The 22,166-nt window shown below is 45.8% G+C and overlaps 2 protein-coding genes across 2 annotated transcripts; one reads left to right on the top strand and one right to left on the bottom strand.

Moving 5' to 3' along the window:
- The first annotated feature begins 1,064 nt into the window (after positions 1–1,064).
- prxl2b (peroxiredoxin like 2B) lies at positions 1,065–6,592 on the top strand. The gene is made up of 7 exons (XM_084706270.1): positions 1,065–1,227; positions 1,939–2,143; positions 2,807–2,858; positions 3,027–3,090; positions 3,503–3,578; positions 4,111–4,229; positions 6,033–6,592. The coding sequence occupies exons 1-7, from the start codon at positions 1,165–1,167 to the stop codon at positions 6,057–6,059; spliced, it is 606 nt and encodes a 201-aa protein (XP_084562396.1). The 5' UTR covers positions 1,065–1,164; the 3' UTR covers positions 6,060–6,592.
- A 3,392-nt stretch (positions 6,593–9,984) lies between these two features.
- Positions 9,985–19,812, bottom strand: mmel1 (membrane metalloendopeptidase like 1). Its single transcript, XM_084705343.1, has 23 exons — positions 19,647–19,812; positions 19,334–19,378; positions 18,878–18,937; positions 18,404–18,565; positions 18,112–18,192; positions 17,658–17,753; positions 16,729–16,847; positions 16,083–16,148; positions 15,666–15,800; positions 15,246–15,335; positions 14,424–14,560; positions 14,142–14,235; positions 13,751–13,879; positions 13,302–13,400; positions 13,082–13,165; positions 12,627–12,730; positions 12,295–12,353; positions 11,692–11,811; positions 11,444–11,577; positions 11,280–11,345; positions 11,081–11,176; positions 10,400–10,476; positions 9,985–10,184 (listed from the first exon to the last, which is right to left on the bottom strand). Exons 1-23 carry the CDS (start codon positions 19,801–19,803, stop codon positions 10,085–10,087), a joined length of 2,310 nt encoding a protein of 769 aa, XP_084561469.1. The 5' UTR covers positions 19,804–19,812; the 3' UTR covers positions 9,985–10,084.
- Positions 19,813–22,166: the final 2,354 nt, after the last annotated feature.

Genomic DNA, 22,166 nt, shown 5'->3' with positions numbered 1-22,166 from the left:
TAAAAAATATACGTGTAATACTTATTTATAGCCCGCGGATTCGACATGAAACGTCTATTTATCACTACCAAATCGTGCAGAACGTGCAATTGTGACAAGCTCGATAATGATGTCGATGGGCTGATAATCTACCATTATTTTCTGTCATGATTTGACATTTTGTTTGCAAGGTGAATTTTACAATAGGTTTAACTGTGCTTTAAAAGGATAAGGCGTGCAAATTGAAACGTGAGAGAAAATTACCTTTTTGAGGTGTCTTGTCGTTTACTGTAGAATAAAATGTTGATGAACAAGTCAATCATATTTATGCTTTACAAAATGTGCGACAAATGAGAAGATACATGTTTCTTCCCTGATGCAGTCATCCCGCTGCATTCTCCTTCGTCCCTTCTCCTTCCCCCTCTCTCTCCCTCTTCCCCTCCCTTCCCCTGTCCCCCGGTCACCCATGACGTCACATCACCCCTCCTGATTGTATGCGCTTGTTAGACCTGCAACATCAGCACCATCTCCAGGAGGCATTGGCACCTTCCTGTAGCCTACTGATGTCTGCTCGGGTCCTTGTGAGTTCCACCATAACACACTACTAATCAGTTAATTGTATCCATGAGTCAAAGGGAAAACCCCTAGGTCAGATATAGGCTACCAGCACAAAAAAAGGAAAAAAAGGAAAAACGAATATGCGTACCACTTCGTCCTCCTGATGAGTTTCAACCTTTGCCCTCTGTCAGCACCATTCTGGGTTATGCAATTTGCAATAAAATAGCCGCATTATGTTTGAAATGTAGGCTATGTGCAAAGTGATTCACTTTAACAATAAAGGTGTCATAGATGATTGAGAAATGTAAGCAGCCCTTTGTAGTTGTAAAAGCTGTCACACAGTCGGAGTTTACTTAACTAGAAATGCACATGCTCAAAGTTGTCAAATTATGGAACATAACCCGCCCCACCGCTGCAAGTCTTTAGTTTATTGGTTGACTTGCCATGTTGTTTAAATTATGATTGGACGGTAGTTTGGAAGGGGCGCGGTTAGAGTAGTGATGTTTCGCAACTAAAGGGGTGTAACCCATGAACAGACATTCATTCAACTACAACCGAGAAATTTAAAAGAGATCTACTTCTTGAGACCTCATTTTTGTCAACACATTAATTTGACCTCCAGCTATAATGGCGAAGATTGACCTGTCGAAAGTGGGAGCGCACTTATTGAAGAGTGCTGCTTCTGGAGAGGTAGGCTAAAAGCTTCGTGTTAACAACAAGCAAACAAGCGACTCGATCTTATGTTTAAATGGTTTATGGGTGAGAAGTTCTCGCCAAAGCTATTGTAACCCAATTACGCTTTGCCTATGCAGTTTATCGAGAATTGTTACGACAGCTCGTTCGGTTTTGGTGTAGGCCTATTTTATCGTTTAGGCCCCCTACGGCTTCCGGATTGTAATGCACTCCCCTGAGAAGCATGCTGAGATCTGAAATCTCACACCGTCTATTAGTTGCTATCTTGATAGCGGGTTTAACAATGTGTAATTGGCACTCTCAGTTGCAGACTGGGGCGATAATAAGGATGATAATCCTTTACCACTATTCTATAGGGAGTGCCAGGTATGCTTTGTAAATGCAAGGGCTGATGCAGTACAGGGTGAGTTTGTCAGTAAGTTTGGATTTCTTAAGGGGACCCGGCTCATTTTCATGTTGAGTTTTAACATGTGTTCATTTAAATAAAAATAAAAAATAAATAAATTACACGTGATTTATTGTATTAAAATCTAATCTTTGCCTTTGTGTGATGCTGGTCAGTTCATGCATGACCAGACCAGAACATGTTCACCACCCGTCCACCATCCGTTCTCCCATGTCTTATGCAGCACACACACACACACACACACACACACACACTCACACACACACACAATTGAATGACCCGATTCTCTGTCTGTATTCCAGAGCGTGGCGCTCCAGTCTCTGTGGTGTGACCAGCCGGCCATCCTCTTCTTCCTGCAGAGGTTTGGCTGCCAGGTGTGTCGCTGGACGGCAGCAGAGATCAGTAAACTGGAACCGGACCTGAAAGCCAGCGGAGTGGCGCTGGTTGGCATTGGCCCCGAGGAGACAGGACTGAAGGAGTTCAAGGAAGGGGGGTTCTTCAAAGGAGGTGAGCAGGATCACAACTTTGGGTGTGTTACTGGCTCGGTGATGTTTGGAATATGTTTACACAGAATGTAAAATGGAATGGGGAATTCTCTAATACCGGGGAACATTCTAGATAGCAAGAGAAGAACTACAGAGATGACATAGTGCTTTGTTTGGTGTTTTTCATCTCTATACGATAAGTCAGAAACCGTTTGCACAATGATAGGGCTTTTAGACTAGTCATTTAGAGTCAACCAAAGTATTAACACGATGTCACCCTTACACAACTTTAGTACGGGGGCTTGTGTAACTCCTGGCTAGCAAGGGCGTGTCAAAGCGGTTGCTCTAGCAGCCAGTGTTATAAAAGAGCTCAGTGTTATAAAAGAGAGTTGTTATCCTTACTATACCTGGCTGTAAAGGGTAAATACTGTACATAATGGAGCCCAGAGTCAACAGACACAGATGTTGAAATGATAGTTCATTATGATTCTAACTCTAACCTATAATTCTTTGTTGTCTGTTTACAATTTCACACATATCTATTCTAGTTTCACACGATTAACTACACTAAATAGATGTCGAGGCCTCTTTAATTAAAGGGTTCGGCTTAATTATGATGTGACATATATGCCTAGGCCTATAGGATGACAAGGAGTTTTACTATTCATGTACAACTCTGTTACAGACATTTACGTTGATGAGAAAAAGCAATCGTACAAGGATCTGGGATTTAAAAGGTGAATTGTGAGTCATGTATTGATCGCAGTGGTTTGCTGGTAAGGGGATATATGACTACACCATGACCCATCTGTTAAATGCAGTATACACACACGCAGGCACACACACACACGCACACAGACAGACACACACACACACATCCCACCACCTGTTTTTGTCTCCTCCAGGTACAGTGCTCTGAGCGTGGTCCCTGCTGCACTGGGGAAGAAAGTTCGAGACGTCACAGCCAAGGTGATCCTTCTGACAGGACTGTGAAAGGCCTGTACCGCACACACTGTCTGACAGGACTGTGAAAGGCCTGTACCGCACACACGTCTGACAGGACTGTGAAAGGCCTGTACCGCACACACTGTCTGACAGGACTGTGAAAGGCCTGTACCGCACACACTGTCTGACAGGACTGTGAAAGGCCTGTACCGCACACACTGTCTGACAGGACTGTGAAAGGCCTGTACCGCACACACTGTCTGACAGGACTGTGAAAGGCCTGTACCGCACACACTGTCTGACAGGACTGTGAAAGGCCTGTACCGCACACACGTCTGACAGGACTGTGAAAGGCCTGTACCGCACACACTGTCTGACAGGACTGTGAACGATGTCTGACGAGCTTTGCTTGTTTTTGTTCTCCTTCGGCTGTCAGGCCAATGCCCAGGGTATCCAGGGGAACTTCACTGGAGACCTCCTTCAGAGCGGAGGCATGATCATCGTGTCCAAAGGTAAGTACCCCCCGCTCCACAACCAAGGAGATTGTATGTATAGAAAAAAAGAGTTTGTGCTCGGAAGTTCTAACAAGTGTGATGAAGGTGCTCAGAAGTTTAAAAGCCTTTCATCAGATAGCTGTTTCATGGTGAAAATTGGAAACACATGAACAATTCGTACATGTTAGCAATAGAACTGGGTTACAAACCACGCATATATCATCACAAACAGCCGTGGTGTAGTAGATTCTATGTTTCTTGATTATGACAGCAAGTGTTGTGAAATACCGTGGTCTCTTTTAGGTCTCTTTTTATATGGCATTTATATACTGCCACCAGTGTATAAATGCCCCCTAGTCCACCAGGGGGCATTGGTGTATCACATCAGTTGTCTGGAAATTGTATGAGGGAAAATAATCAGTAACTGTTTGTTGCAAGTCAATGTTCTGTTCTAAGATGGTATATGTTTCACACTATTCCTGCTGCTCTTTATTGTTCTATATTATTTTGTGTGTGTGTGTGTGTGTGTGCGTGCGTGTGTGTCGTTCAGGTGGAGAGAAGATCCTGCTGCACTTCGTCCAGGATTCTCCGGGTGACTTTGTGCCGTTGGAGGACATATCCAAGGCTCTGGGTATCACTACCAGCGCCCAGGCAGGAGAGAAACCGCAGGTAAACAAGAAGAACAGTTATGTATTGTTTTGTATTCAGCTAACAGACACTCTAATCCAAAGTATGGTACAGAGGGATTTGAACCTGGACCCTCTTGATTTGCTGTCAAATACCACTGAACAAAACCCAGCAACTGCAACAGCAGTAAGAACACTCTGTCCCTCCTTACTGACTGATCAATGGTCGGAAATCAGTGTAGTGGTTATCTCGTCTACCAAATTCAGGTGGTCGATTCTGGTTGTGACTTTAATGAGCCACCAGGGGGCACTCATTCACCTAGTTATAGTGAGACTGCATTGAAGGAAGGACGTGGTGTGCTGTTCTCAGGCTTGAGGAACTATTCTGATTGTTATGTGCTCAGAACAAGCGCCAACCTTCTCTTCTTTAAGTTGTTGAAGTTTGGTAGCTCCAGATCAGTGAGAGCCGTAGGGAAGTTTGCGGCGGTCGTGGTGTTAATGAACACATTCAACTTCATTAAATCGATTGCAGGTATTGTCGTATTCGTGTAGGAATGGTCCTACATTGTGTCTGTTCATGCACCGATAATATATACAGCACATCAAATCAGATTTCGTTTTCATATCCGCAGTTGCTATTCGACCCAGTCTGACTGTCCCCTAGGCAGCAGGACAGGAGGGCCGCAGCCTGAGAAAGTTCCGTGGTTGTCAGGCCAGTCAGCAGGCCCACGAGGCCCAGCATGTGGTGCTAAACCACAGCTCTGTAGCCCGGCAGGGACCTGGCTCTCCTCCCCTCTCAACCAGCCCAGAGACCCTCCCAGCCATCGCTGCAGTGTGTGGCTTCCTTCTCCCGTGACACTACTGAGGACATCCAGATGTCCCAGAACAGAGCAGACCTTATGTTAGCTTACAAGGGGGTGGGGGGAGGGGGGGGGGGGGGGGGCTCTTTGGCGTCATTGAAGTTCACAAATAGGCCCAATGGTACATTTACAATCGTGGCCGTCCGGTTGATGAGGTGTCCTAGATGATGAGGTCATTTGATAAGCACATCAGATTAACAAACTGTTTGCGTTTTATTGTTACTGAAAGGAGTTACCGCCCCTATCTCTCTCGCTCTCGCTCTCTCTCACACACACATACACACACACACACAAGTACACACTGGGCTGGGCTGAACCTGTCAGTCTCCGTGTCAATCACAAGCTCTTCATCTGTGTCTGCATCAGAGATGGAAATGGTTAGGTTGTTCCCTGAGGCCCGGCTGTCCAGCAGCTTGCCCTTAACCAGGGGCCCCACAGGGTCATCGTCCCACCCCTCTCATCAGGAAGGACCAAGTCCCTACAGACAGGGCTGGCTCCATTTGTCCATGTTTTCTGGAACTAGAGGTGTTACTATTGCAGAATGTTCCAGTTTCCTTGCAACAGCCATGACTCCACTCAGAATCTACTGGGTGTGTTCCACATTCCAGTCCTTCAATTCCCATCTTTTTAGAACAGAATCATCTTTTCTTACAAAACTTGCCCAAACATAACAGACCTCAGAGGGCACGAGATAAGAAAGGAAATGAAAACAATGTAGGTGAAACCAAACTCCACGGTTGAAGCCCAACTACAGTATGTTCAGATCCAGTAATACACCATTAAAACATTAAAATGTCATCACATTCCAGTAAAACGTTATTGAGCCAAGTTTGAAAGGTGACATGTTGACCTCTCATAATTCAATTAAACTCAGTTCACTTTATTAATCAAGAAGGAAATTCAAGAGTTTATGGATATCTACCCGGCCTGTAGAATGTTTGACCTAGCCCTGCTCTCATCCAGTGTCTGTGTCGTTTCTCTCCCAGTGTAACGACGATGTCTGTACGAGATGAAGCCTAAATGTTCTCCCTACCTTTGACACCTCAAGTGCTTTTTAGGAAAATGACAGAGGGACTCCGAACCTGCAGTCACCATAGCCAAAGATAACACTTTAATACTTTGGAAAGGGTGAATGATACTTCATGTTCAATATAATTATTGAAACAGTCAGTTTTCATTTCTTTTGTTTTAATTTGCACTGTACATGCATTTTGATACTTTGTGTGCGTTTATTTATGTGTTCCACACAAAATCTTTTCAACATTCCTTCTCATATCAATCGGTGTATCTCCCCATTCTAATAAATAAATGTAATGTCATTTTTTTATAAATAATTTAATTGAATTACTTCGGTGGATTCTTAAATTAAACTGATTTTTTAACAATTTGTAACACCTGTTTACATATTATGTCATTGTAATGGGTACAATATGAAGATATTTTGTATCTTGTATACATTGTATGGATGTGAGAGTGTGAATAAATTGAAGTATACAAGAAAAAAACTGGCACAAATATCATCTTTGTTGCTTAGACAATATATTTTAATCCACGATACTGGATAGTTTTTACACCAAGATATCGGTTAACAAATTGCATATGACACATTACGCAATATTGTTTTGCATTTAATCACAAAATACAGCACATATTGAGTATCAAGAGAGGGTCACATGTCAAACGAGACAGTGACCCTGAAAGATGAGCATGGGCTGTCAGTGATGGGCACAGATACTGGAATTCTCTACCAGTGAACAATCAATGAAAAACTCTACATACAGATTTTGAGATTGCTGTTGGTCTACATATTTGCACTTGAAATTTGACTGAATATAGCATCATTTGACCAAGCCCAAAAATAAAGCTTTAGATGAACATTTACAGGCTGATGTCACTATGTAAATAGTGTTTTTTGTCCTCAGGTAACTGTGGTTTCCTCTCAGACACTGACTGTTCTCCTGGACAACATTCTGGTTCTGTTCATGGCAGCAGATGACTAGAGTCTGTGGAATGGGCCGTACTACAGTGCGTTTCATGGGGCCTTGTGGTTTGCGCTGAGATTAAATTAATCTGGTTTACTACTACTTACTTTTAAACAATGAACACTGTTCATTTGTTATAGTTCAAATGAACGTGTGAACTGAAGTACATTATTTACGACTTACTAAGTGATTTTGTGCAATATATGTAGGTTTAAAATCAGATGCACAGCCCTAAAAGCATTATGCTGTGGGTGATACACGTACAACAAAGTAGATATTTCAAAAGTAAATGATTCAGATTTTTTTCCAGCCATCAAAGCATAAATCGGAAACACCGTTGCTTATCTCCTAAACCTCAGTCTCAGCTTTCACTGTGCCTATGGAGCAGTTACATCTTCTAACTCCTCATTCACCATGGATATCTGCTTCACACCAGGCAACAGACCAGCCTGGGGCAAATATCTGCAGGTACTCTACCTATGCGCAATGGACACTATTTCAAACGCAATGAAAGCAAATAAACGTGCCCAGAGGCAGTCCCATGGCCAGGACTACCATGCCCACTTAAGGAAAACACTCACAAATTCTATTTGACTCGAGTCTGGTTAACAGGCTTTTTTTCACCACTCACAGACCAAGTAAAACAGTCACTAGTCACAAAGCTGTAATAATCCCCTGCACGGTACAACAGTATAAGCCAGTAAAATACGTAAACAGGCTAAGAGTAAATATAGATTAAAACTTCAAAGGCAGATACTGTATATTATATACATTCATCAGTCTCGAATGAGACACATAACAGTCATGTTCAAGTGACCAAGGCTTCCAGAAACATCGATGTCAGTGACTGTTCTTATGTTTCAAAGATCGCTGTCCAAAACAACATTTCCTATGTCCAAAGTGGTGGCCAGCTAACACGTCCCCCTTTTAAACATGCTGCCAGGTAGCTCTTCTCTCACTCTCATGTTCTGCTCTTCAGTTTCGCTTTCATTACTGGTTCATCAAGGTAGAAAATAACAGTCCTGGCCTTGACCGCTCCTGTAATGAGAAGCCATTTTCCTCCCCCAAGTGTTTACCCAGTAGTCCCTGCGTCCCCCTGCTCCGGTCGACAGCCTTTCTCATTCACAAGCTTTATGGGTTCTTTTCCCCTATCATTTTCTCTACACATCCCTAACTCAACCTCTAAGTGGTGTTCCGATCCTCAGCTCTCAGAGTCTAGTTCAAGCCTGAAGCCTGAATGGAGCTACTCTTTCAAAGGATGTTTTATGTGTTCAATCACGGCTGACGCATTTATGTATACATCCATTTCTGTAGCTCACTAAAAACCTTCAGAATGTGTGACATGTTTCTGATTTCATTTCTCACTCCAAGGAAGTGTGATGAAGCCACTATCAGGTCTCTCTGGCAGCCCAGGGTAGCTCACGCAGAATATGAACCATCATTAGGAACATGTTCAAGAGCACAGTGAAAGGAGCTCTGGAGATCTGGTCCAGGTCAAAGCAACAGCCACTGGTCTCTATGTAGGAACACAGACGTGACTAATGATACGAGACAGTGTTCTCCAAACACAGAAATAGTCGAGTGTGTGTGTGTGTGTGAGCGTGTGATGTGTACGTTTGTGTGGATATCTGTCTGTGCGTGTCTGTGTGTCTGTGTGTATGTGCCCGTGTGTAAATCGCCAACTTCAATCTCGTTTCGGATAACAAGTCCTGTTTTGCAGCTGTAACACCAGCTGAGGCTAATTCAGAGAAGCATCTGTTTGAGACAGGTGGTCTACCCTACAGCCAGAGACACACACCAAGTGATGCCTGTGAAAAAAACCTATATTACATTGTGGGTAGTCTGTTTTCTATCTATGCAAGGAATATTAAAATTGTTTCATAGACTTGGACTTAACAATCACAATGCCCTCTCTGACAGTATTTGTGGTGTCAGCTAAATTATGAAATTAGCTGTAAATCTACCTCAATTGTCACGACATGATCTTGAGGTTATTGTGAGTATTGTGTATCCATCATGAATTAAATACTCTCCTTGGCTGAACATCAGGAACAAATTCCAAACGATATAGTTCAAGGCTATTTCACTAAACAAACACTAAATATCTTTGCAAGCACATCTCCGATAGACACAGTATCGTCTACGAGTCACACAGCAGCAAAAAAAAACAAAAACATTTTCAACTTTTACATTTTCAATATGTCTATTAAAGCTGCAAATGATTTCTAACAGTCTTTAAGTCTTCAGGTGAATTGTTTCATTTCAAAGGAAATGAAACTGAACAAAGCCAAGCGAGCGTGTGTGACTCTGTCCAGCTCCAGCCTTCCTCCTTGTGCTGTTATAAGAGACCTAGTGTTTATGCTTCGTTCCCGTCGGCACAACAACTGTTTTGGAGCACAAAGACCTACTGTTTCTGTCTAACCCTAACCCTACTGTTAGCCACTTGTGGACTTCAAAGGATTGAGTATTTCCCTGTGACTTGACAGAAAACCCAAGTAGGTTTGATAACTTCAGGGCATCATTTCTTTTTAAAGGCGGTCAAAACATTTAAAGTCAGGCAATAGCCCTAAAGTGTACAATATTCCACAAGGTCTTAATTTTCCCCGATTTGAAGGTGCCTTCATACGCGTCCTATAAACCAGGCACCAACCACAGTGGTACAGTACACAGCTAATCCACTTGCCAACAAGTTAACTAAAGTTCTAAGTTGAGAAGCCACACACACACTCAAGCAGGTGTTCTCCTGCCGTGTTGCAGTATGAGTCTGTTTGGAGCAATGAAGCTGGACTGTAATCCAAGCAGTCAATTGATACTGAATATTTGCACATTGGTGTGAATGTCTCTGTATTTAACCCAGTAACCACCCTCCCCCCCTCCCCTCTCCCCCCTCCCCCCTTCCCCCTCCCCCTCCCCCCTCCCCTGCCATGTAAATAAATGAGACAAGCTCTGAGGCAGGACATGTCTGTGAGGTGTGTGGAACACTGGTGGGTAGCTAACTGTTCTCTTGTGTTCCACTGCCCCCTGTCAAGAAATACCACAGGGAGGGCAGAAGAGGACTACCACACCCGACACTTGGACTCAGGGTTCATGGGAGTGCCTTTTTTGCACTGGAATGCTTCGGCAAAAGCACCAAAGTTCTGCAGGGAGCCAAGTACCCTGTGAGAGAAGAGAGAGACAGTAGCAGACCTCTGTCAACAACATCTTCTCCAGTTGCAGTAGGATTGACACTCCTGGGGCAATTCACGTGTTTATATTACACAGGGAAATCACATTCAGGCACATTAAGCATTTGAAATATCCAACACAAAAATTTACTTCCTAAATATGTTGCTGTGTTTTAGGATACTTCTTCAATGACAGTAGGTCCATACCTGTATTCTAGGGGACTGTGGGAGTCTGTTTTGATAGACTGGCTGGCGTATTCAGGCCGATAGGCACCACACCACACCTAGGGGAGACATACATTAGTTCAGGTTTGATCAAAGCAGACCATTCTGTTTGTTTTGTGCTATTTCTCATAAATTTAGCGGACTGAACCTTTAAGGAATAATATTTAATGGATACTACTCCCTCTAAATCCTTCCCATAAAGTGAAGATAATATGCTTGAGAGAGCAAGCTTGTTTTTTTTTTCGCAGCTTTGCACGGCTGCCTAAGTCCATAATCCCAGCAGGAACTCTGTGTGGCTGTTGTACCGATTTGTAACAGGCTTTTGACTTGCTTTGGCTGCAGAGTCTAACACAGCCACACACTGTTTTCTGGGCTGTATATTTTGTCTGGCACCACATTTCTCTTTATTTTGGCAGAGATGGTTGACCCTTACATAAGTAGTCTCCATCCAAAATCATGATACGCGGTTGGTTGAATTGCATGTTGCCAAACCCCTTTGCACAGTTGTTTATTTTCAGAAAACCAAGAATTTCGAGCTTTTCCCCGTGCCCTTCATGAGATGTCACAAACAGCAGGGCCAGCAGGACGCCTGCCGAGTGCATCAATTGGTTGTTGGGACAAAAAAAAAGGAGGTCATTCATTACTTCAAGACTTTTTACTCACTTGGGCAAAGTTCAGAAAAAACAGCTGCTTATGGTCCATGTCCAGACCAGGCAAACGGGGCTCCTCTCCCTCTCTCTCGACCCACTTCAGATAGGCCTGTGGTCACACACAGACACAGGTTTGTTTTGGTGACAAAGCGATGTCTAACAGGTTGATGAGATGGGGATATCAATTCAGAATCACTGTGTGCACATCAGACCTTGTAAGCTTGTCGAACTCCTCCATTATCAGCGATGTTCTCCCCCAAGGTGCTGATTCCACTGACCTGAGGAAACACACATACGTGTCACGCGCAAACACGTGCACACGCAAGCACGCACACACACCCACACGTACAACAGTCTTCGAACTCGGAGAACTTACATTTTGTCCCCCTGCGAGCTTCCAGTGGAAGTTACCATACTGTTGAACCATGCACTGTGACTGGTCCTTGAAGTGCTCTGCTGAGTAGTTACTCCACCAGTTCAGCATGTTACCATCCTTGTCAAAGTTACGCCCTGCGTCACAGGATAGAGGACTGGAGTCACTACACAAGCATGTGAACGCTTGGCAAAGCATGCACAGTTGTAATCAGTTCCATAATGTGCTTTGCACTACCACAGATGCCCCACCATTGTCATCAAAGCCATGGGTGATCTCATGTCCAATCACCATCCCAATCCCCCCAAAGTTGAGAGCCTGAAGCTGCTTCTTGCTGAAGAAGGGAGGCTGCAGGATTCCAGCTGGGAAGACTGGATGAAGAGATGACAAATCAGACATGGTGTACATGTGGCACACACAAGCGCACACACACGCATAGGAACATGCATGCACAGACACACAACCCAGTAAGACACACACCCGCGCACACACACATTACCCAGCAAATGAAGGGAACAAGATCCAGCTTTGGCCTAAAATCACCACAGCCTATTATCATCAAACTAGCAGTGCAGTATTACTGAAACATTGTCTGAATCGCATGCATTGTGGCGCCACAAAACCTCTCTTGTCTCTCAACCACAGAGGTGGCGTTCACTGGAGCCTGAAACTAGTTTATTCTATCAACAGTGGAAGGATGTCATTACAGGCAATCATAGTTCTGAATGAGGTGATAGCAGCACTGAGGCACTCAGTCTGACACATAAGCAGACTCATATCAGTTCAAATCATCTGGTTCGGATGCACAGCCTGTATGTGGCGCGGCGGGCTGTGGCATGGTCTCAGAGTCTTACCAATCTGGTTTCTGTTTGGCGAGTAAAAGGCGTTCACCACGGCAGCACCGATGATCCACCTTGGTTAGAAGAAAGAGAACGCCACACTCAGTGTCTCGTCACTCACTTCTGCATGTCTCAACGCACTGATGCAGGATCATGTATTTGAGTTAATGACACGTGTGCTATCAAATCCAGATACCCAACCCTGTTCCCCAAAAGCAAAGCATCTATCCTAAGACAAGTCCCAATGAGCAGACTGGCTGCTTCCCCAAGTAATCGTGTAGGGGAAGCTGGGAGTGTGTTCTTGTGTTGTGCACTGTCAGTGTTGACCATGATGCCGGGCAGCTTACAGGTCAGGGTCCACAGGCTCACGAAGCTTCTTAAGACTCTTGTGGGCTTCGGCTTCAAGGTTCTCCAGGATGTTCTCAAAGTAGTTTTCCTCGCTGAAATTCAACTGAAGGAAGGAGGGAACCCCGATTATCCAAACCACACTTGATGACAGATCATCTGCACCTCTCCATGGCCGCTACGGCAGTAATTCTGAAGCTCGCTCTATCAGGCCCCCCTTTGAAAGTTAAGTAAAATGTCCGTCCCCATTTTAAATCAACACACTTTCCATATCCTTGTACGTCTTCCCTTATCTACCCAACAAGAGTTATTGCTTGAGACACACCTTCTTCTTTCCCTCCAAACTGCTCTGTGATATGGTGTAATAAAACCTGTACAATCCCAAAGGGGAAAATAAACTCAGGTAATCCTTGGGTGGAGGAGAGAAGTGAGAGGTGTGTAAAACAGTCTCCCTTACATGGGCATACTCCTGGTCCAGCTTCTGATTGCTGTCTTCCAGAATATGGTCCGGGTATCCAATGTGCTCCTTTATGGCCATGGCCTGGATGAGGAAGCAGCAGGGTGCCAGGCTCAGAGACACAGTGAACAACACAGGGACTTCCGGGCAGACTTGCTTATTGTTGAAACACATTTTCTTGTTTCACAGTTTGAGAGTTTTCCCCCTGCGCTGTTTGTACCTTCTCTCTGGCCTTCTCCTTGGAGGGGCCATCCATCCAGCTCAGCTCCTCCAGAGTCTCCACATACGCTTCCTGGATCTTACTGATGAGATCGCTCACCTGCGCACAACAGCCAAGTTCAAATGTAGATCAAATCAAATTAAATCTTAGTAAATCACGACAGATGTTTCAAGTAAAACACAAACCGTGTGACTAATCTATACAGCATCTTGTAAAAATTAGTTAATATAAATTCAATGTATTGACTTGTTTTAACATGAAACTGTATATTGTTCCCATTTCTTATTTGGCAGACGTGAAGCTGAACGGACAAAAGCCTCTGTGCTGCTGACAATAATGGTTCCCTTTCAGCAGACTAAGCTAGTGTTGTGGCAGTGCTGTACAGTAATGGCAGAGCCAGAGGGAGAGTTTCCTGCTTTGTCTGCCTCCTATCCGGGGCCGTGACTCACCATGCGCTTGCTCTCCCCAGCGAAGGTCTCCCGTACATAGAGGGCTCCAACGGCATTCTCCATGCTGCTCTGAACATAACGCACACAGTCCCGCCAACGTGCTTCCTCCACAGTGGTCCCATAGAGAGCCTAGCCAAGTACACACACGGACACACAAGCACAGACACAGATACACACAAACACACACGGTCACACACACATACTCACATACACACACACACATACTCACACAGAAACACGCACCCACACAAACACACACACAGACAAGTCACAAGTGTCAATCTTCCAGTACCATATGCCTTGTGAAAACGAATGCGTCGTCATGTGTTCCTAATGAGGAAGTCTTCCTCCTAATACTGTCGTCTCAATCTCGTCTCTAATCTCGTCTCACCTTCCTGTACTGAGACCTGGCATCCTTGAAACGCCGGCTCAAGCTGCTGACTCTCTCAGTGATGAGCTGCCACGTCAGGTAGTTCTGGATGGTTCTGTTGGAGTCCGTTCATATTCTCGTGAATGATACGCGCACACATGAACGCACACATGAACACACGCGTCCATGCAGACATTGATCCAAACCCATCCACACACAAACGTAAATGACCGTGACCATGATGATAATCTGGCCCGTTCTGTGGCCCACACAACATGCTACCGCTGAGTTCTTCCATCTGACCTGACACTGTGTTTGGAGAGAACGCTGTTCATCTTTTCAAGGTAGGGGGCGCTGTACACAACCACCTCCTCGTCCTGCTGCAGCTCAACGTCCACGCTGGACAGTATTCCTTGGACGAAGCGGGTCCAGTTGAAGCCCTTAACAGAACGGAGCTACGTTTGAGCCAAGTGTTGCAACCAGGCACGACCAGTTTCAACACACTCGAGCCTTAGTGTGTCCTCATGCAGAACGTACTACAGACTGGATTTGAACAGATATCACAGAAGAAAAACAATGTTTTAAGTGTTTCTCCAGGACTTCCAGGGCCAGTGACCGGGGTGGAGGGGAGCAGAGGGCCAGTGACCGGGGTGGAGGGGAGTAGAGGGCCAGTGACCGGGGTGGAGGGGAGTAGAGGGCCAGTGACTGGGGTGGAGGGGAGCAGAGGGCCAGTGACCGGGGTGGAGGGGAGCAGAGGGCCAGTGACCGGGGTGGAGGGGAGCAGAGGGCCAGTGACTGGGATGGAGGGGAGCAGAGGGCCAGTGGCCGGGGTGGAGGGGAGCAGAGGGCCAGTGACTGGGATGGAGGGGAGTAGAGGGCCAGTGGCCGGGGTGGAGGGGAGCAGAGGGCCAGTGACTGGGGTGGAGGGGAGCAGAGGGCCAGTGACCAGGATGGAGGGGAGCAGAGGGCCAGTGACTGGGATGGAGGGGAGCAGAGGGCCAGTGACTGGGGTGGAGGGGAGCAGAGGGCCAGTGACCGGGATGGAGGGGAGCAGAGGGCCAGTGACTGGGATGGAGGGGAGCAGAGGGCAAGTGACTGGGGTGGAGGGGAGCAGACTGCACCTACGTTGAGACTGAAGGTGTCCTGGAGCTCGCTGAGGGTCATCTTGTTGTAGAGCACGGTGACGTCCTGCCTCTCCTCGGCTGGGGACGTCGCCTTGACAACACACAACAACACAGCAGGCATGCTAGGACGTCCGATATACCTTGTATACAGAGATGTACAGTATATCTTATACTGTATAGAGATGAATCATAAAAAGTTCAGTTGACTCTCATTGGAGAATAAAGACCAATTCTTTATGTCATTCATATATGATGCACCATACAGAATTGTATTACTCTTTTTTTGACAAGCATACTGTATTTCTGACTGTCTCTACTTGGTTAAGTAAGGGGAGGGGCTAGATGTATCATGATGTCTACTTTCTTTGTCCCGTCTTGCTAATGTACTTTCTGTTAGGGTGCAAGGAGACTGGATACTCACGTTGGCAATGTCTGTCTCCAGCTCCAACACCTGCAGCATTTCCTCCCACACACGCTCGTCATCCTGGGTCAAGTTCCGGTCCTCACGTGCGATCTTCGCCATGGAAACCATGAACTGTAAGTAGGCCTCTCGTACCTGAATACAGACACACACACACACACATACATAGTGATGTTCCTGTTTTCCCATTGTCTGGGAGTCACTGTGATAAACAAACAGCATTTCAACAATCGTACTTTATTTCCTGTTATTGTTTCACTGTGTCGGATAAAAATACAGTGACACTAACCAGACAAATACAGTTTAACCTGTGCCCCTTTAGGTCCTTGATTTTCTGCTGTTCTTGTCATATGCACTTGCACTTCGCTTTTAAGCAAAAGTGTCTGCTAAAATAAAACAACACTCTTGGAAAGTTACCTTTTTGTAGTTTCCATCGTTATAGTAGTAGTCTCTGGATGGCATTCCCAGTCCAGGCTGGTCGATCTGTCAAAACAGCAGGGGTTAGCTCACCACAGTCATACTACTCTGGACAGTGGCCCAAAAGACCACAGAAAGGTGCATCAGTGTGCAGTGAACTGTCTGTGTGCATTTGAATGATTTGTGCAGAAACAACACCTGACAAAATCACGTGAAACTCCTCCAGTGTCTACAGCTGCAAACTGTTAATAAATACTGATTGTTGTTGGACCTGTGGCTCATTGCTGTCACTCTGAGGACCCTGTGCTGTCACACGGACCCTGTGCTGTCACATAGACCCTGTGCTGTCACACGGACCCTGTGCTGTGCTGTCACACGGACCCTGTGCTGTGCTGTCACGCGGACCCTGTGCTGTGCTGTCACACGGACCCTGTGCTGTGCTGTCACACGGACCCTGTGCTGTGCTGTCACACGGACCCTGTGCTGTGCTGTCACACGGACCCTGTGCTGTCACACGGACCCTGTGCTGTGCTGTCACACGGACCCTGTGCTGTGCTGTCACGCGGACCCTGTGCTGTGCTGTCAAACGGACCCTGTGCTGTCACACGGACCCTGTGCTGTCACGCGGACCCTGTGCTCTACTCACATAGATGATGTGGCGGCTTGAGTCGCGGTCGTCCGTCCACACGTACATGTCCAGCAGCACCTTCTTGTGGAAGCGAGAGGTGAGTTTGACCAGCGTGTCCTCCAGACTCCAGGCCTCCTCTGAGGGAAACATCAGGAACATCAAACCCTCACACTAGCACACCTTCAGAGTCATGTACTCATAAAGGATAATGACTCGCGAGGACAGAACAGGAGTACAGTGCATTAAACTTGAGATTCAATGAAGCATAAATGTAATGCTTTACAGACTGGACATGTTTAGTTGATTGAGAGGTACAACAGTGGCGTTAATGCGATATTGTGCAACCCATTTAACAAGGAAATGTTTACAAAGACCAGCTAACTACCTCTTAGAACCTAGAGCAACCCTTCCTCCCGTTGCTCCTCAGCAACCATGAATCTGTGTCTGCAGATGCACTGATGCGTGGTTAATTCTGTTTGAACCATGCTCTTATGATTACATGTAATTACACAGTCAGCAGTCAGGAGACGCTATTTTAAGAAGCGGTCACAGTCCTGATTGAGAACCTGCTCTGCCCACTCAACACGCCCCTAATCACAACACCTGAATGCTCAGCTCAGGTCTATCGCCTTAAAGATCTGTCGGCCTATCTGTCTGTCTCTCTTTCTGCCTGCCTGTCTCTCTCTCTCTTTCTTTCTCTTTCTTTCTCTTTCTTTCTTTCTTTCCTTCTTTCTTTACATTTAGTCATTTAGCAGACTCTCTCTCTCTCTCTCTCTTTCTCTCTGTCAGTCAGTCTGTCTGTCATGATGTGCACATCTGGCTCCAACAGCCAGATGTGCGTGTTCATGTGGTTCAAAGCGCAGTGTGTTTGTGTGTACGTCTGTGGGCGTGTGTGTTTTTAATTAACTGTGTTGTCAGAGATGACGGAGAGTGTGTGTGTTTAGTACCCGTGGTGCTGTTCCAGTCCTCTGAGGCAACAGGCCAGTCTCCTACACTGTCAATGAGCCTGAGGAGGGGCTGGGAGTCACGCTGCTCAATCAGACCTGCAGGAGACACACACAGACACACACACAGACACATACACAGACACACACACAGACACACACACAGACAAACACACAGACACACACACAGACAAACACACAGACACACACACACACACACAGACACCGACATACACAGACACCGACATAGACAGACACACAGACAGAAACGCAAACACACACAAACATAAATACACAAACACACACACACACACACACACACACACACAGAGGAATACACAAACATACACACCCAAACAGACGTGCATACACACAGATATTCGTGTCTCAGTCAGCGTTTTTGACCATCAGGAGTCAGTACTCTGTCCAGAGTCAGGTTGACAAGTGCACCACTTACTCTCGTTCATGCAGGAGGTGTAGAGGGTTTTGGCCTTCCTTATGGCTTCCCGGTCCTGTTCGTTCTCTGTCTCAAGAACACCTGGTAGAAACCAAGCAGAAGAGAGACTGCCCTGACAGAACGTTTTCATCCATCTCATAAATGAAAGATGAGACAACACCTCTACTAAAACGCCACTGTAAGCCCTCTCACTTCAGACACAGCAACAGCTGACCAGCAGGTCTCTGTTCAGATGTCCCAGGCCCCTGCCCAGCTGACCTTAGGGTTACTATGGCAACTCACCCAGACTGACCTTTGAGCACAATCTCCAGCTTGTCTCTCAGGATGTCAAAGACACTGTGGCGAGAGCTGGTCTCTGGAATCACGTGGCTCTCCAGCCAGCCCCCGCAAGCGTACTGGTAGAAGTTCTGACATGGCTCAACGGTGGCATCCATGTTCTGCAGGAGGCGAGCGCCTGGGCGACAGACAGAGAGGATGGGAGAGGTGGCAAAAAGATGGAGGGTGAGAGAAAAAGAGGAGAAGCAAATAGGAGGAGAAGAAGAAATGAGAGGTGGTGGAAAAAGTGGGACGAGGACAGAAAGAGGGAGAGAATGAAAAGAGGGAGGTTGATCGAACCGATACATCAAAGGGAATTCTCGTTTTATTGTATCGTGGCCATTTTTTGGTTTCGATTTTTGTGTTTTGAACATTATCTGTGAGGCGTTTTATCTCATTGGAGAACAGAAACGTTGTTGTTGACCAGCGGCACGGACGCTCTGTTTGGCACCTGCTGTCACACACTCCGGAGTTGTGCACACATTGTTGATGCTGGAGCGATACAGCTGCCCTGGAAACAACATAGTCATTAGGCATTAGATACAGTAGCAACCAGTCCGTGGTTTACTGGTTTAAAAACACAATTTAGGCTTGAGCTTTCATTAGCATGTGGTCTTATCAAAGCTGAACATGTCTGCCTGTCTGTCTGCCTGTATGTCTGTCTGTCTGCCTGTATGTCTGTCTGTCTGTCTGTCTGTCTGTCTGTCTGTCTGTCTGTCTGTCTGTCTGTCTGTCTGCCTGCCTATCTGGTACAGAAAGGAATGGGCTGTGTCAGCACTGGCCTTAACTCTCACTTTTGTCTGACTCTGCTGATGAGGCAGGGAAGAGAATGAAGGGGCCACATAGATCAGAGAATTCCTCTGACGCCACATAGTGTGTGGAGGAAACGCCAGGTGCCTAGACTTACCTTCAGAGACTGAGTTCCTGGACACACCTGGTCTGTTACTTCGCTCTGCATTGGTAACGATCAAAAACAAAACAGGGAGGACATTTACTTTAGCGTCTTACTGAATTATATATGAGCTTTTAACAGAATCGACTGCCTGTTATGCATTAAGAAAGTTTACTTAGCAGTGGCTGGTGTGGATCAATTCATCGATGCATTCCAACAGTCAAAATTACTCTATTTAAAATGTACATTTAATATGCTATTATGCTAATTAACATTATCTGGATCAGATAGGCATGATGACTTGCTCCGTGGTTGCACACGTTCTTACCTTTCAGAGCAGATGTGTACAGGACTATAAGACCGGCCAGAGCGCAACTGACCAGCAACAACAACACGGATAGTCCGATCTCCGCAACAGTCCAACGGCGCTTTCCTGGTTTGGTAGATTTTTCCATGATGTCCATTTGGCTTTCGGATTTGCCCATTCTTATCTCTCCCCTGCTCTCTGAAAAAAAGTATAGCGTGGTTTGTGAAGGGTATACTGGCACAAAGCGTACGCGCCCGTGACTGGTCGGTTATGCAGTGCGTGATGCAGCATTCCCTCAGAGATATAGAGCGAGCCCAGGGACGTGAGTGCATAAAATCACCCGTTGTTGTCAAACAATGTGTTTTTGTATCTACACCGGATACCCATTAGCCTACGTGCTTGAGAAACGTAGCCCTCTTGTAATCAAAGCGATCAAATGACCGACTGTAGTGTGTGTCCAGGCGGTTGGCTTAATGTGCGTCCATGCACCCACATCTGTTAGGAGTGAGGCATATATTGTGACTGCATGCTAAATGGGATAAGGCCCCTTTGAGATATCCTAACAGGAGGTCTGAGCCATACATCCAAGAGCACTATTACCCATTCATCGTGATGTTCTATTATCACAATGCTGCAAATGAGCACTTATGGAGGAACAAAACATAATCACCCATGGCGTTCAGCTGCGGCATCACTCTGCATTCTATTCAGGAAGAGGCACCTGTTCCTCCATCGGCGGCCTGTTGCACCGTCATTAAGACTGACAGGAGAGCGGTGCTGTAAATCAGAGGTTCATGCAGCTAGGGCCCATTACCTCCGGCTGATGAATACACATGGGCACACGTCTGGCAGTGCCATCGCTGTGATGGATGAGCCGGGGGCAGAAAGGTTATGCTGATGGTAGAAGGTATTCCACCGCGTGGAAAGACTGGCACAGACTAGATCATGTGTCTGTCGTTGTGGTGACTTTACTAAGACGTATCTTTTCCTAACGAGTTAATTTATAACTATATGCCTTTATGCCCGTTTCTGTTGTTTCTTATTTAAACAAATCGAGTGTAGGCTTATAGCTAAAAGTTCATTAGAGCTCAGGAAATGACTGATATGCCTTGAGCAAAAAAATAAAACGGTAAAGCAGTTTAAATTAAATTCCACAGCATTTTCTTTCTAAAGTGATGTAACCCCCGAATGCTGACTTATGCGGAAAACACAGGTTCTACATTTAAATAGCCTAACAACGATAAACGCCATGTTAGGGTGTATAATTACATGAGGTAAAACTAAAAACTGCAAATATGTAATTTGATGATCTTAAAATGCTCGACAGAAGGAAACCCTGTGTTGGGCTGTGTGTGGCTGACCGAGAATGGATACATGTTTGCTTGTAGAATCCTTTACTTTTGTGATTGCATGTAGCTAATTGTGTTGTTTGGTGGCTGGTACTGTGTGGCCAGACCCCTGAGGGGATTAGCTATGAAGTCAGCAGAGTGAGTGATATGTGAGAGCAATGTGCCACAGATCTCAACACAAACAATAAGTCTTTAAGTCAGCTTGCAACTGTAGAAACCAGAGGAGTTAACAATTTGTAAACTACAGGTGTCAATTCTGCACAAAATTTTAATACACAAAAATGCTACAAAGTACATTGCACCACGTAGTTACAGTGTCATCCAAGATTCAATGCATGTGAATTTCCCTACTGGACACATACAGTATATGAGGAACTCAATGTATGTTTGAGAACCACCAATATTCACTTATGTTTGTCTGGCTATCAGATGCATCTTGCCATGTAATAACAGATAACCCAAGTCCACCTGGAAATGTGCTGTAAGTATCAGTTGTGACATGCTGACAGTCCTGAGGTGTGCGTGTGTGTACAGGTGTCCTACACCTCTGAAGTGTGTGTAAGAGCCCAGCGCTCCTTACCTGTGTGTCTGGTTGGTAGCAATCCCAGAAACGTCCCTTTGCCAGCTATCCCAGACACCCCTACTGAGTTCTCACTCAGAGCTGGTGTGTGGAGAAATGAGCGTGTGCTCCGCTGGATGCGGGAGAGACTATCTGGTCCCCTGGGCGCAGCTTGTGTGAGGGAGTGAGAGAAAGGGAGAGAGAGAGAGGCGAGGGGAGACAGATGGGGGGGGGGGGTGAGGGGAGGGAGGAAGGGTTGGAAGAAATAGATGGGAGACGAAGAAGGAGAGGGGAGGAGGAAAATGTGGATGGAGTCTGCCTGTGAGATAGTGATGGTGATGAAATGAAATCACAGGGAAAGGACTGGTGAAAGGAGAGGGGAGGGTAGGAGAGGTGGAAGTAGAGGGTGTAGCAATTATATCAGTTTCTTTCTCCGTTTTTCATTTTGTCAAAGGGGTTACTATTGAATGCTCCCAGCTGCTCAGTGAAGAGCAGAGAGAGAAGCCGTCAGAGGAGGGGACTCTTGGAAGGCTCAGACACAAATCCTGTGCTCCGAGAAATGTGCAAATGGAATGTATGGATTATTGAAGTATTTTCTGACTTGTGCCATGTGACTAGGGTCTAAGCTAGGGT

The sequence above is a fragment of the Hypomesus nipponensis genome, chromosome 9, assembly GCF_054491055.1.
Source record: "Hypomesus nipponensis isolate SF chromosome 9, ASM5449105v1, whole genome shotgun sequence".
NCBI lineage: Eukaryota > Metazoa > Chordata > Actinopteri > Osmeriformes > Osmeridae > Hypomesus > Hypomesus nipponensis.
This window is presented reverse-complemented; position numbering and strand designations above follow the sequence as displayed.

Bases quoted from the DNA above. Each gene is read 5' to 3' on its own strand.
- prxl2b (XM_084706270.1), top strand. From the start codon at position 1,165: ATGGCGAAGATTGACCTGTCGAAAGTGGGAGCGCACTTATTGAAGAGT. The intron at 2,144-2,806 runs GTGAGCAGGATC...ACTCTGTTACAG, and splicing joins AGGGGGGTTCTTCAAAGGAG to ACATTTACGTTGATGAGAAA. The intron at 4,230-6,032 runs GTAAACAAGAAG...TTTCTCTCCCAG, and splicing joins AGGCAGGAGAGAAACCGCAG to TGTAACGACGATGTCTGTAC.
- mmel1 (XM_084705343.1), bottom strand. From the start codon at position 19,803: ATGGGCAAATCCGAAAGCCAAATGGACATCATGGAAAAATCTACCAAA. The intron at 14,236-14,423 runs GTCAGATGGAAG...GGACTCCAACAG, and splicing joins CTCTCCAAACACAGTGTCAG to AACCATCCAGAACTACCTGA. The intron at 10,185-10,399 runs GTATGGACCTAC...CTTCTCTCACAG, and splicing joins CACAGTCCCCTAGAATACAG to GGTACTTGGCTCCCTGCAGA.